At 36.8% G+C, this 15,260-nt stretch overlaps 1 protein-coding gene across 1 annotated transcript; it reads left to right on the top strand.

Annotated features, from left to right (window-relative positions):
- The first annotated feature begins 2,108 nt into the window (after positions 1-2,108).
- On the top strand, positions 2,109-15,128 carry LOC106875539 (cell division cycle protein 23 homolog). The gene is made up of 14 exons (XM_089362867.1): positions 2,109-2,223; positions 4,389-4,461; positions 4,925-5,117; positions 5,800-5,908; positions 6,449-6,581; positions 7,185-7,362; positions 8,327-8,424; positions 9,199-9,280; positions 10,394-10,558; positions 11,560-11,668; positions 11,997-12,134; positions 13,305-13,410; positions 14,115-14,234; positions 14,920-15,128. The coding sequence occupies exons 1-14, from the start codon at positions 2,123-2,125 to the stop codon at positions 15,094-15,096; spliced, it is 1,782 nt and encodes a 593-aa protein (XP_089218993.1). The 5' UTR covers positions 2,109-2,122; the 3' UTR covers positions 15,097-15,128.
- Positions 15,129-15,260: the final 132 nt, after the last annotated feature.

Genomic DNA, 15,260 nt, shown 5'->3' with positions numbered 1-15,260 from the left:
ACATCAAGACCTTGGGTTATCTTCAAGACTCTCTCTTTCCCTCTTAAATTCAGCTTCTCACTTTTTTTACTATTGATAGGGCTGGAGCGGCATCCCCTAATCTAGCAACCATGTCAGAATGCGTGTCCTTGGGACTAAACCCTTTTTTTCTACGGGTACTTGATAACATCACGAAGCCAAATTTTGTCCATTTTCAAGCGATGTTGCTACTATTACTTTTGAAGTCTTCTTTAAACAGTGAGATGTCAGTCTACCTGAACAGAAGCAATGCATTTGTTAATAAGAAGGGTTGAAATTAATGCATGCATGTTGGCACAGCTCTAGCATCGCCACTTCATAGTCAACCTATGTATCTTTCAGTCCACTCTCGTAAATTTATTAATGGACCAGAGGTGACTCTCATCAATTTCACTCTCAAAGAATCTTTCTAATTTCTTTGATCGACTTATTTTATAACAGAAAAGATTTAAAAGCAGGAGATATTAGTGAGTTTAAATTGTGTGAAATGATTAAGAACCTTCCGTAGTAGTAACACCATCTTCAGTTCTACATTTTACTTTGGCAAAAATATGTTAGTTCCTTCGATTAATGCTCTCCTTGAAATAATTTCTTTTTTATTGAGTTCACGTGTTTGTGCATCATTAATACCACAATGACGAACGTTTCCACGTTAAAAGTGGCACTTCACATTCATCGTTGCCCTGTTTGCTCTGCGACTCTACAAGTGATTTTATACTCATGTTTGAGCATTTTATCCATGGCGTATACTGGATTATTTTACCTGTGGAAACTACCACAGATCGTAAATTCAATGCTTACAATTTATGGCAACAGGTGACAAACCCATAGCAGAAACTAAAATTAATTACTTTAACAGCTGCCAGCCACTGTTCACCCTAAGTTATCAAAAGAATATTTCGAAAGTAGCTATATTACGGGTGCGAGTGAAAAGATACCTCAAGTACCAGAGCGAAAAATGCTCGAGAGTAGGAAAAAAAAGCCACAAGGGAAAAATGGTATATTTTCATAATTCTCAGAATGGCTGTAATTGTGCTAAAATACAAGAAAAATTATAGCAATTCCTGCAATTAAAGAATAAAGAATGTCAATGGCATAATAGGCGAACAAAAGAACCCCTCTTGCATCCAGCGTTTCTTCTGAATTTTGCTGAGTGCAGAAATTTGCTTTAGTGCAAATTTTGTTTTTCTCTACAAAGTATAAAGCGCATTCAAGCAAGTATCCATATTGAGAAAAAATATTCAATTTCATCACGAGAAATTTGTGCGCGCCAACGACAAGCCGTGTGCGCGCGCACAAGCGCACAGCCCAGCAACAGCACCTGGTCCATCTGGAATCGTCCAAATGTAACGAGTGATTTTACAACGATAATTAAACCAGATCTTCATGGTTTCTGCTTCAATCAATCTTTTTCTCTTTCTCACACATACGCTTTTACCCTCACTTTCTCTCCCCTCCCTTTATCTTTCCCCTACTCTTCTCCCCCCCCTCTGTCTACCTTACGTCTATCTCTCTCTTCCTACTCTTTCTTCCCTCTCACCCCCTCGCTTATCTTTCTCCTCCTCACCTCATCCCCCGGTTTTTCATAGACAAAAGAGTGGAAGGTGAAATCTCACATATCCGAAGAATTCTCAAAATTACTTCTGGATAAAGATTACCAGACCTTAATTGGGAGACACATGTCTTGGGAAACTACATGATATATGCCAAGCATGTGTGCGTGCGCGCGCGAGTGTGTGCATTCACACACACACACACATATATATCTAATATAATAAATGTGAAAACTAATTTCTGTGTGTCGGTGTGTCACACTTTGATCGGTGTATTGATGAATACTGTTAATTATTTGGAAACTATTTTTCAATTTTAATGAAATTCAATATGTACTCAATGCATGAAGTGTCATTGTTGGGCCCAATCAAGAACCCTTCGTAGGAGCGGGTGGCTCTGAAGCTAGGGTATATAATCTATGTATATATCTGAGCGTGTGTTTATAGCACGAGGACTTCGCCAGTCCATCCACGCCTTCACAAAAGAGTGACCGACTCTAATAAATTGTGCAAGTTTCCCTCGTTGGAATTATCTCCCCTTCGCGAGAGAGATGGCGGATATTTCAAGTTTAGATCTTTGTCAAGTGAAAGAAGAATTGATTCAGGCCAACTGGCAATGCAACATTCGGGGTTTGACTCATGGGGCCACCAGGTAAGGCTCAGCATCGATTTTACACAAATGTAAACATTATTATCACTAGAAGAGTTTCAGTTTTGCTTAATTGACATTTTTGAAATAGATCGGTGGGAATCACGAAAACCGTGTTAACAGCAGAAAAGAGGGTGCGAACACCAAAACCTTAATTATTGATAATTATATCGGATTAATTAATTATTTTGGATCTTTTTTTTCTTTTCTTTTCACTTGTATTATGCTCTGTCTTTCAAACCCCAATAAAGACAGGTCTCTAAGTAAGAAACAAGCTTCTTTCGCAGGACCTAGACAAGGCATTGACCAGGTTTTGAATTCTGCGCGGATTAGAATCACAGAACTTTTAAATATTAGTCGATGTTTTTCGCTGTCGAAATATAAGTACTTTAAGTCATGTGACAATTTAAATTGGTATCAAATATTCAATTTTGGCGACCGCAGAAAGAATTCTTTTCGTGAAGGGTGCAAATTCTGTGGGTGCATCATCAACATTGTCGGTTCGTGTATTTTAAATTAGTATTAAAAGAAAATGAAACGTGTCAGAGATCGATAAGAATTTTATCGAACTGAAATATGTCCTTCTGCTCTTATAAACTTCTACTTTGATTACAAGTTTTTAGAAAACTTGTAGGTCTTTCCTAAAAAGTCGTTTAAGTTGCTTTTATCTAACCATCATTTAGTCTTTTCAAACCAAAATCAGAATTCTTTCATTAGAATAATATCCCAAATCTTTTAAAATTCTACTTTATTTTTTCTAATTAACTCATCTAGTTGATAATATACAGAATAAAGTACACCTTGATGCTATTTTTATTTACGTTTAATGAGACTCACCTATTACTTCCAATATTCCAACTGTTACATAAACATTTGAAACATTAACAGAACTTTCTGATTTCTCATTACTATTATTGCTGGTGTTTCTTTGTGCTGTATTATTATTATTATTATTAAATAAATAAATTATCATTATATTGAACTCAAGTACTACCATAGTTGACTTTGCTTTCATCCTTTCGCAGTCAATAAAATAAAGTACGTCAAGTACTGGAGTGGATGTGATCGACTTGCCCCTGCCCTCAAAATTACTGGCCTTGTAGTAAAATTAGAAAGAATTTGGAGTTGTTAAGTACCAGTCATGTATTGGAGCAATGTAATTGCCTAACCCCCACCCCACTAAAATTACTGGCTTTGTGCCAAAATGTGAAACATTACTTTTATTATTTTCGTTGCTGGGTTTGCAGGAAAGGGCAGCGTTTATGAACTTTACAGTCCCTCCAAAACGGTTGAGTTTGATGTTAATGTTGTTAAGATTGTTGCAGGTCAACACTTGCAGTAGAGACAGGAATAGAGAGATTTCAGTGGGATGGTGTCTGGGGGAAGAATGAAGGGGTGTTTTGTTTTATAAAGGCTGGACATGGTGGTGGAGGGGGGATAGGCCATAAATGTATAGAAGGAAGAGAGTTGCAGACAAAAATGAATCCTGGGGTATGTTGAAGTTGACTGAGAGTCAGAAAGAAAGCTCCATCAATGCATGCTGTGATGGTGTAATCTGATGAGATGCTACCAATCCGAGAGATGAGGGGAGCTCCTAAGCAGGAGGTTTTCATGGAAGATTCACATCATCACCGTCATCACTTAAATGTCTGTTTTCCAAGCTGGTGTGGTTTGGATGATCCAACAGGAACCAGCAAGAGCACAGAGCTGCACCAAGAGGTTCCAATTGTCTGCTTTGGCATGGTGTTCTGTGGTTGGAAGCCCTTCCTAACACCAGCCACTTTACAGATTGTACTGGTTGCTTTTCATGTGGCCCCAGTATGGGTGCTTTACACACGAGGGCCTTTTACATGGCACTGACAATCGTAACATTTACATATTTAGGGCCACACTGTACTGAATCGTTTGTTCTTTCGTTTTTTTTGTTTTTTTTTAAATAAAATAATCGAAGAAGAAGAGGCAATGATCCCTGTTTTATAAGGATCTCTTATATAGGTGGGACTTGATGTGGTTTGTGTTCAGTTTGAACATTTGTTGGTTGTTGGGATGGTGGTGGTGGTGGGGGAGAGGGATTATGTTTATGTTGTTGTTGTTTAATAGCATTATTTCTTCTTTTTTGTTTTGATTGTTACTTATTTTTGCATATTTTAAATGAAATATATTTTCAGACTTGCTGAATTAGCTTACTGCTTAAAGACAAGTCACGATTCAGGAGGACATATTCCATCTTTTTCCCAACCCGTAAGTAATAATGTCTGAAGTTCAATAACATCACAATCAAAAGACGAATTGATAATGTTCAGTTTGTTTGTGTGTCATAATAAAAGGAAAAAGTTTTTCCTTCTCGAACCATACCAGGCTCTACTCTGTCCTACCATATTCCCACTCAGTCAAAAGTGTCCGCTTGTCTTTCGAGTTAGATGACAAAGCCCCTGGTGCCCATGGCATGAAACAGCAGCTTCCACCGCAGCTGTTGAGCCCATGCCAAGACTTGGACACTATTGCAAGACATGACCCTCCCTACTTGTTGGATCCTCTTGAACCATCCAGCATGTAGAGTGGATTTTAAATCGTGATGATTTTTATATGCCTCTGACCCTAGATTTTACCTGAATTTTTATATTTGTGTGATTTCCTTTGTGTGTTTGTATACTTTCTCAATTGAATTCTGTTTTATATACTTCCATCTTTCTTCTGTTTATAGTTTGAGAATTTACAAAAGGAATACTGTGTTTATTCATTAGCCAAGAGTTACTTTGACCTTAAAGAATATCTTCGTGCTGTGCATTTCTTGGAGCAGTCTGAACTTCAGAGCAATGTAACCTACTTTCTCTACATGTACTCTAGATATCTAGCAGAAGAGAAAAGAAGATCATATAATATGACTGATTCTTTCAGTAAGTAAACAAAATTTGTTACTTTTGCCATATTTACTAAAACCTATTCCAGTAATAAAGACCAGTGAATGTTGTGTTTGGGTTAAGGTTTATCTGAGTCATTTACTTGAAGCAGAATTAAAATGTTGTTAATGAGTGTAACTGTCATATAAGCAGGGTTGTCTGTTTTCAATCCTTCATGAAAACCTAGCTGGCCATGGGTCAATATTACCACACCTGGAACAGGTGAGCACTAGCCACAGAAACAGCATCTCTCATGCTCTCTCCCTCCCACTGAGGTAACCTTGTATCTCCTCTATTGTAAGACTCCTGTTTCTGCTCCCTCTTTCATACTCTATCCTCTCATCACCTGGCACAAAACCACCTCCTTCAATACCCCGCCCTCTCAAAGGATCTTTGTCTTGAATGTTACTTGGTGATGGTGCCACATAAAAAGCACCCACTTCATTCTATAAAGTTGGCATTAAGAAGGGCATCCAGCCATAATAACCATGCCAAAGCAGACAATGGAACTTGGGGCAGCTCTCTGGCCTTGCCAGCCCTGGTCAAACCATCCAACCCATGCTAGCATGGACAACGGATGATGATGATTTCCTGTGTATGTGTGTGTACTGAGTTTGTAAGTGAATCCCTAATTTGACGAATGGAAGTCTCATTTAGGAATGCTGTATTGTTCTTTCAGCAAGTATGACCTCAGTTATAAACGATGATTTAGCAAGAGTGAAGATTCTAAAAACAGAGTTATCAGAAAAGCATCAAAAGAAAGAACTTGATGGATTTTGTTTATATTTGTAAGTTTTTTTGGAATTTTTTGTATTTCTAATACACTTTGTTCGATTGCTTTAAATGCACAAACACATTTGTAAGGAAGTTATTTTGTATTTGCTGTATAAAATAGAATTTCTTTTACTGAGCTTCTAAAATATGCTTAACAAGCATTTTAGATTTCATTAGCTTGGATAACTGAGTGGGCATATTTTGAGAATAACTAACTGTAGAATGGTTGGCATTAGGAATGGCATGTAACCATTAGAATCATACCAAAGCAAACACTGGAGCTTTATTGTTATCCTCCAACTTGTCGGTTCGTGTTGAACTGCCCAGGCCATACTACTACTACTACTACTATGGATAATGGACATTGATTGATGATGATGATGATTTTTACTGAGTAACCAATATTTTAAACTGAACAAAACAACGAAAGAAATGCAAAGATCCTTGTCTAAAATAACTTGTTGCTGGTTTTACATGGTACAAATGTATTTAAAAAACAGACCATTTAAGGCCATTGCAATCAAACCTAGCTTGATATTTTGTTTACTTTGTAGGTATGGTGTTGTTCTGAAGAAGTTAGATTTACTCAAAGAAGCTACCAATGTTTTATTGGAATCTGTCCACAAAGAACCACTCCATTGGGGTGCTTGGCAAGAACTTAACACTTTAATTCCAGACAAAGAGACTGTAAGTTAAATTATGTTGCTACTGTTGTTTCTTCTTCTTCTTCTCCTTCTTCTTCTTCTTCTAATAATAATAATAATAATGCTGCTTTCACTATCACTTGTTATTGTTGGATTTCTGAAATACTCAAAATATTCAAAATCTCCTGAACTAGTTACATATTCAGTGAAACTGTTAAAATAGATTTGCTTTGCTTTCAGGTTAAACTGAGTTAGGGTCTGTGACTTGTGAAGAACATTTGTGTCTGTTGTTAGAATGTGGCTTTTAGAAATTTGAAACTAACAACAAAATATAAGAGAATCAAGACTTTTTGATATATTTTAAACCAATCTATAATATTTCTTTGTAGATAATAATATTTGTTGGTAATTATAGATGTTACTTTCATAAATGAGATCTCTTAAATTGAACCAACAATTAGACTGGTGAATATTTTATTTGGACCAGTTGTAGCTGGAGTTATATCTGCTATTTCTCATATTAAACTTTTTCATATGAAATATTTTCCAAAACTATTTTAGCTAAATATTCTATTACAAAACTGCTGTTTATTCCATTGTTTTTTTTTTCTTACCCTTGTATTTAAATTTCCTTTCTATATCCCAGCTTCAATCATTGACATTACCAAACCATTGGATAAAACACTTATTTCTTGCACACATGTACTCAGAACTACAACACACAGATGAAGCTTTACAAATCTACCAGTCTTTCATTGATAACGGATTTGCCGACTGCACTTACATTCAAGCACAAATGGCTATTGCTCACGACAACAGTCGAAGTAGGTCATTCAGTAAAAACTTTATTTTGGCTCAAATAATAATAATTATTAATTTTAATGTTTTAACTCTGTTGTAAGATTATAAAGATTAATTAAGTTTAATAAGTAGTTTAAATACGACCAGTAAAATCACAAGATTCTAGTCAAACTCCTAATAACTATGCTATCTAAATGTACATAGACACTTGCAAACTTACCTGCAAAAAATGTCTCAGGTCATTTCAGATCTACCTGGGACAAGTCTGCAAAACTTTGTATGGGGTCAAATCAAACTGCTTTTTTAATAATAATAATAATTATATATAAAGTGGCTGACATTAGGAAGGGCATCCAGCTGCAGAAACCTTTCCACAACTGACAGTAGAGCTTGACACAGTCCTCTGGCTTAGCAGCTGCTGTCAAACTGTCCAACCCATGCCAGCATGAAAAAACAGACGTTAAATGATGATGAGTAAGAGGAGGCACAGACAAGGCTGTGTAATGAAGAAGTCTGCTTCCCAACCACATGGTTTTGAGTTCAGTTCCCACAATGTGGTACCTTGGGCCTGCAGCTGACTTAAGCCCAATCCGTGTGTGTGTGTGTGTGTGTGAGATAGTGACTGTCTTTTTGCCTTGACATCATCTGATTGTTATAAACAAGTATTCCAATCAAAGAAGCAGTCCCTTGTCTTCAGTCTTATGTGAAAAACATGTCTATTCTTGGGGAAATATTACCTTGCTTGGAAACCGGTTAGGGTTGGCACAAGAAAACCCACCACAATGAATTTTGTCTGACCCCAAAAAGACATCCATTTACAAACATATTTAGAGATTCTTGTTATGATACACATTCTTAGAAGTAGAAAATCTTTTATAATGCTCAATTTATGCTTCTGTAAAACTTGTATAAACGTGGAGGTAAGTAAAATCATGTTTAGAGGAGTCTTAACGAGTATCTAGGCTTAGATTTTTTTTTTTTTCGCAGGCTTTGACCAGGCTGTTGATGTTTTTATGAAACTGCGAGATAAAGATCCCTATCGTCTAGAAAACATGGATATCTTCTCAAATATACTTTTTGTTAAAGTAAGTGTTCTATCAATATACTTGTATCGATCTTTTCTAAGTTTAAAAAAAAAGCTCCTCTGTTCTTCCTTTGCTTAACAAATCTTCTCTGTTTTAGTATGTGCTGTTTCAAAGATGTGGAAATCTTCAAAAAATTGGGATTTTTGAAAATAATTTCCACTTATTTTTTTTTATACGAAACTATAAAATATTTGGGGCCAGGAAGAGTTAATGAGAAACTTGGAGGGTAAAGACTCTTTGGTCACAATGGTGGTGTTATTTATTTCTTTATTGGCCACAAAGGGGCTAAACATAGAGGGGACAAACAAGGACATTCAAAGGGATTAAATCAATTACATTGACCCCAGTGCATAACTGGTACTTATTTAACTGACCCCGAAAGGATGAAAGGCAAAGTCGGCCTCGGCAGAATTTGAACTCAGAGCGTTATGGCAGATGAAATACCGCTAAGCATTTTTCCCGGCGTGCTAACCACTCTGCCAATAATATCATTATTGAGACTTTCGTGGGTACAAGCACAACTCGGTGAGAAAGAAGTTTACTTTACAGTCACATAATTTCAACTTCAATCCTATCTTGTGGCACTTTAGGCAAATAATCTCCATTTAATTTAGTTCCTTTGAAATAGGAAGTTTGTCTCAAAGGACCAAGGTTAGTATAAAAAGGGCTGACATAGAAATGAGTCAGGTGTATGTATAACAAATATATATATATCCATCTAGGAATTCTGTGGGTTTCAGATCCCTAATATTAAATGTTTTTTTTATTTTTCAGGAGAACCGTGTGGAATTGGCCTACTTGGCCCATAGTGTTTGTGAGATCGATAAATATCGTGTGGAAACTTGTTGTGTTATTGGTGAGTTGACATAAAATCTTCTTTTGTCTCTGTGTTTCTGTGGGTTGGACAGATCTTCTCTTCCATAATGTCTTACCGGTTGTCAATGGTGGTCCTTTATTTTCTTTGCTCTGTCACTTCTACTGGAGTCTGGTGCAGCCTTCCAGCATGCCAGCCCGGTCAAACCATCCAACCCATACCAGCATGGACAACAGACACTAAATGATAATGATGATGATGATCAGTTTAATAATTTAGTAAGCTTGAAGTTAAGGGTTTAAGAAGCTAAAGTTAGAAATTACTGTTTAAAGTGTCAAAAGGTCATTTTGTAGAGTTAGGGTTAGATCTGTTCTCTGTTTCATGGGGTCGCAACAAACTTGGCTTCAGTGTGACAAGCAGGATGAAATGTCCCCATCACAATGCCCACTTTAATGCCACCACCTGACTACGGACCGAGACCTTTGGAAATGGGCTGTGCATGAGAAGACCCGGCAAGCCAAGTAAGATCGTTGCCAGTGCCCCTGGACTGGTTCTTGTGCGGTTGGCACATGAGATGCACCATTTTGAGCGTGGCCGTTGCCAGTACCGCCTGACTGGCTCCTGTAGGATTTTCGAGCGAGATCGTTGCCAGTGCCCCTGGACTGGCTTGTGCGGGTGGCACATAAAAGACACCATTTCGAGCGTGGCCGTTTTCGTGCGGGTGACACGTAAAAGCACCCACTACACTCTGAGTGGTTGGCGTTAGGAAGGGCATCCAGCTGTAGAAACTCTGCCAAATCAGACTGGAGCCTGGTGTTGCCATCCGGTTTCACCAGTCCTCAGTCAAATCGTCCAACCCATGCTAGCATGGAAAGCGGACGTTAAACGATGATGATGATGATGATGATGAAGTCTTGGAAGGGGTTTTAGTGGAGGGTAGTTTAACATTTATACTTAGTTCTCTCCCCTGCCTCATTTTTCTGTAATGGTTAAACGTTGACAAACAAGTCTTGCGCCCTATCTATCTCAATATTAGGGAATGCCTACAAAGGTTATGGTCATTGCATGTAGGAAACCCCTTGCCAAATGAATGTAGCATGGAATATAGTATTTATTTAAATTTATTTATTCTTTTTTTATATTATTTATTTTCAGCCAACTATTATTCACTCAGGTCTCAGCATGAAAAAGCTCTGTTATATTTCCAAAGAGCTCTCAAACTCAATCCTCACTATCTCTCAGCTTGGACTCTTATAGGACACGAGTACATGGAAATGAAAAATATTACTGCCGCCATTGAAGCATATCGACAAGCCATTGGTGAGTTAATGCTACATAACACACACACACACACACACACATATTATCAGTGGTTCTTAAACAGGATTACACACTTATCATAGCAACTACAATATCATTCATTAACTGCATTAGGTCCACTCTTTTTGCTGAACTACTGACCATCACCGACCATCAATGAATCCCCCCCAAAAAAAACTGAAACAACAGATATACGTTGACCATCTCTACATTCGCCATTTTTACCATTTCTCATTTCTCGTGTTCAGGCTGAGATTGAACTTAGGAACCATGAAAAGTAGTTGAATCTGTCTGTAGCAGAATGACTCTGAGCATTGGAAACTTGCATGAAATGAAACTGTGTGTATCACATGACATATATGTAACATACAATGTATTGATAACATATACACAACGCACTCAGAACACATGTATAACAGAGGTAACATGTATAACAGAGGTAACATGTATATGCACCCATGCATGGCATCTCCGTCTTTACATCTTTGCTGTCCTGAGAAACTAAAGCAGACATTGAATAATGCAGTCACAGATGTCAGAAGAACTAGTGATGTGGTCATGGCTGGAATGCCTTTGATCATTGCTCTGCTCAGTCAGGCCTGACCTAGGGCTAAACAATACCATAGCATCTCATAATCAACACATTTACAAAACCCTAAACAGTTAAAACTCCAATAAATTTTTCCGTCAATCTTAATAAGAATTGGTACACAAAGTGACTCGGTTTACTTCACAATTACAGGGTTCTGAGTTCAAATCCACTATTCTACAATACATGTCTTCTGCTTGTTCCGTTCTTTGTTACTGAAATTCTTTAGACAGAAACTGTAGAGAAGCCTGTCTAATAAACTGTATTTATTGTTTGGTTGTGGACTTCATTCCGTTTCATGTTTGATTCCATCATCAAATATTTTAATCCTGAAGAAAAAATTAATTTCTAAATAATTTTGTTTGAAACTATTTCCAAATGGTAATTATTTCTTCTATTCTGTGTCGTCCAGAAGTAAACAGTCGAGATTTCAGAGCTTGGTATGGACTTGGCCAGACGTACGAGATCATGAAGATGCATTATTATAGTCTGTATTATTATTGGAAAGCACAACAACTTCGGTGAGTCATCTTATTTCTTGAAATAAATAAGACCTTCAGGTTATACTGTTCACAGCACTTCTACTCCCACCATCTTCCCCCAACTCTTGGCCTTTTGCTCCCACTCCTACTTCTCTCCTCGTTTACAGCAACTTCTAGGGTTGGTGCCATGGGAATATGCATCCAATATGCAAACAGCTTACCTGGCAGCCACACCTGCACTTATTTAATTCTTCACTTCAATAACAATCGCTCAACACTTTGCTCTAAACTTGTTGTATATCATTGCAACGTTAAATCTTTATCAATTATTTATATTTGTTAACGAGCTGAAATCTTCTCTTTGCAGACCTAACGATTCCCGCATGTTAGTTGCCCTTGGTGATGGCTATGAAAAGCTAGAACGCTTGCAGGAAGCCAAAAAGTGTTATTGGAAAGCACACAGCGTCGGTGACGTGGAAGGAATTGCTCTCATGAGACTTGCAAGGTAACGTTTACTTTCAGCTCCAGTGTTTGTAGAAGTCATGGCAGAGCGCAGGATCACAAGTTCAAATCTTATCACTGTCATTGTGTTGGGACCTTGAGCAAGGCACTTAATTCCACTTGCTCTAATTTGTCTGACTGAAGGAAATATTTTCAGTTTTACAATTAGTAATAGGAGAGTGGAGGTGGCAAGCGGTGGGGGGAGTCATTCAACTGGTAATTTTGTAAATATTTTGATGTTTTACATTTAAAATTATTATCGTTGGAATTACTGTTGGTTTTATGCTGAATTTGGGAGATTTTAAGGATTATAAATTGTTTATCTAGATATTTTTAATGTTGTCTTACTCCAAATAGCAATGCAAATGGACATGTCTTTCAAAGACTTTCTCTTTTAATCGTGCAGTGGAATGGGTGAAGAGGGAAGGACAGTTTAACTCTGTTTATTTCTTGTTGAAATATTTCATTATCACTCTCTAATGCAGCGTTTCTCAACCAGGGTTCCCCGGAACCCTAGGGTTCTGTAAAAGGTTCCTAGGAGTTCTGTGAGAAAGAGTGAGATAAGCTAATGCAAATTTCATGATTGTAATATTACTGTACATGCACAACATATTGGTTAGTGCCGCTGGACTGGCTTTTGTGCAGGTGGCACATAAAAAACACCATTTGAGCGTAGCCATTGCCAGTACCGCCTGACTGGCCCTTGTGCTGGTGGCAAGTAAAAGCACCCATTACACTCTCAGAGTGGTTGGCATTAGGAAAGGCATCCAGCTGTAGAAACTCTGCCAGATCAGATTGGAGCCTGGTGCAGCCATCTGGTTCGCCAGTCCTCAGTCAAATCGTCTAACCCATGCCAGCATGGGTTGGACGATGATGATGTAATATTGTAATATAGACATCATCCTAGCTAATCTATTATGTTATCAAAATATATAACCACATATATTTATCATGTGAACTACGATGAAAAAATATGAGAAAGATATGGTATATAATTTATTTTGTGAAGGGGTTCCTTGAGACATGGAATTAATTTTTAAGGGTTACACAAGGGTAAAAAGGTTGAGAAACACTACTCTAATGGAACTTTCCTTTATTGCTTTCTGTAATTTTCTTGTCCTGTCTAATTACCAGCTGCTAACGAACATTTCCAATTATTTCTTTTAAATGTCAGACTGTATGAGAGGTTAAACGAAGAACAACAAGCTGCCGCAGCCTACAGTCAGTACATCAACCAGGTTCACAGACAGAATACATTGCGCAGGATTGGGGATCAGAATGTGAGTTATTTTATTGATTGTTCTTAGATTTCTGTTTGAATTTGATCTCTTTGATACTCGTCACAGGAATTTGTTACCAGATTTCTGTTAGAATTTGCCGCCTTTGTTTCATTTAATTTTGGAAATAATGAATTTAGTAAAATAATTTTGTCATTATTGGCACTGGTGTTGGTGCCATGTAAAAAGTACCCAGTCCACTTTGTAAAGTGGTTGGCATTAGGAAAGGCATCCAGCCATAGAAACCATACCAAAACAGACAATTGCAGCCAGGTGCCGGTCTCCGACTGACCAGCTCCTGTCAAACTGTCCAACTTGTGGCAGCATGGGAGACGGATTTTAAATGATGATGATGATTGAGTCAGTGTTTGGAAATATATATTATTAACATGGAATTTTGATGGAATCAACTAATTTATATCACTTTAAGACACAAAGTTTGTATTATAGAAGGAAACATGGGAGGGGAGGGTTCTTAATATTTTATATTTGATTAGAAAATTGGAAATTATAGATCAGAGTTTCTAAAAAATAAAGAAATATACAAAATCAATAGCAAAAAGTTGGTTTGGAATATTTTTTGCTACTTTTCTATGAAAGAATATTTTAAAACTATTAGTTTTTTTTTGTGTGATTTTATTAAAACAGTTGAATGTTGCAATAAATGAGTATTTTATATAATCCGTTGATTTATATTTTGGTTTTAGAATTTCTACGCAAGTGAAGAAATGGCACAAGCTTATAAATACCTTGCCAACTTCTACCTCCGACAGAACCGTCTTGATGAGGCTTACCATGCTGCACAGCAATGTACATCATACAATGAAGTAGGCCAAAGTTGCTTTTTTTTATTGAATCTCTCTTTTAACCCTTTCATTACCATATTTCTGTTGAGATGCTCTGTCAGGTTTCTTTTTTATATTTAAAATTGATTTTAAATATAACAAAGAATTTAGTAAAATACCTTAGTTATCATTCAGCTGGTGTTAGGAACATAAATTGTGACTAAGGTTTGGTGGAAGATTTTAATTCAAAACTTTAAAAAACAAGACATTTGTAGTACAGAGACAGGCAGTTTCAGCCAGGTTGGTATCAAAAGGGTTAAACAATTTTTATCACTTTATGTTCTGGCATTTGCTGAATTTTCTTTGAGAACAATTTTTCCTTAGTGGTCAGACCATATGGGGTCTACATTTGGCATATTAGAAGTCCACCTAGTGGTCATTCCTCTTATATGTATGTAATATAATTTTCTGAATCTTCAGATTTTTTCAATACGCTAGGCCTCTGGTTTAAATTGATATTAATCAAATCAATATCAATTTTTTACCCTTATTATTTAAATTTAAATTTGAAATTTATATTTAGAAACTTTGCCATAAAAAGGAGAAACTGGGTTTTTTCCCACAAGAAGTTGAGCCAAACTGTTAAAAATCTCTCTTAAATCAATTTGTAATGAAAATATTAAAAATTTTGGATTTTCCTATCAAAATGTTTTCGTTTATTCTTCAGACAAAAGAAGAAGGCAAAGCCTTGCTGCGACAGATTGCTCATCTGCGTGTTGGTGATGGAGCGACACAGATGGAGGAGAGCACAGATTCCATCACCAATGAATTGCCAGAAACAACTGTTGAACATTCTCCTTTAATGCAAATAATCAGCGGAAGACATAGCTTTACACCTCCTTAAACCTCATCTAATTAAAACTAATTAAAACAAAATAATTGCTTATTTTCGTTAAATTATTTTTATGTTTGCAATTTAATCAAAATCATTGAGAAAGTAAACACTTGAGGAAAAATCTCATTTTCTTTCTTAATAATTGGTTAAATTTTCAATTTCAGTTGACGTCT

Source organism: Octopus bimaculoides, chromosome 14 (assembly GCF_046866305.1).
Source record: "Octopus bimaculoides isolate indiv1 chromosome 14, ASM4686630v1, whole genome shotgun sequence".
Classification (NCBI taxonomy): domain Eukaryota; kingdom Metazoa; phylum Mollusca; class Cephalopoda; order Octopoda; family Octopodidae; genus Octopus; species Octopus bimaculoides.
This window is presented reverse-complemented; position numbering and strand designations above follow the sequence as displayed.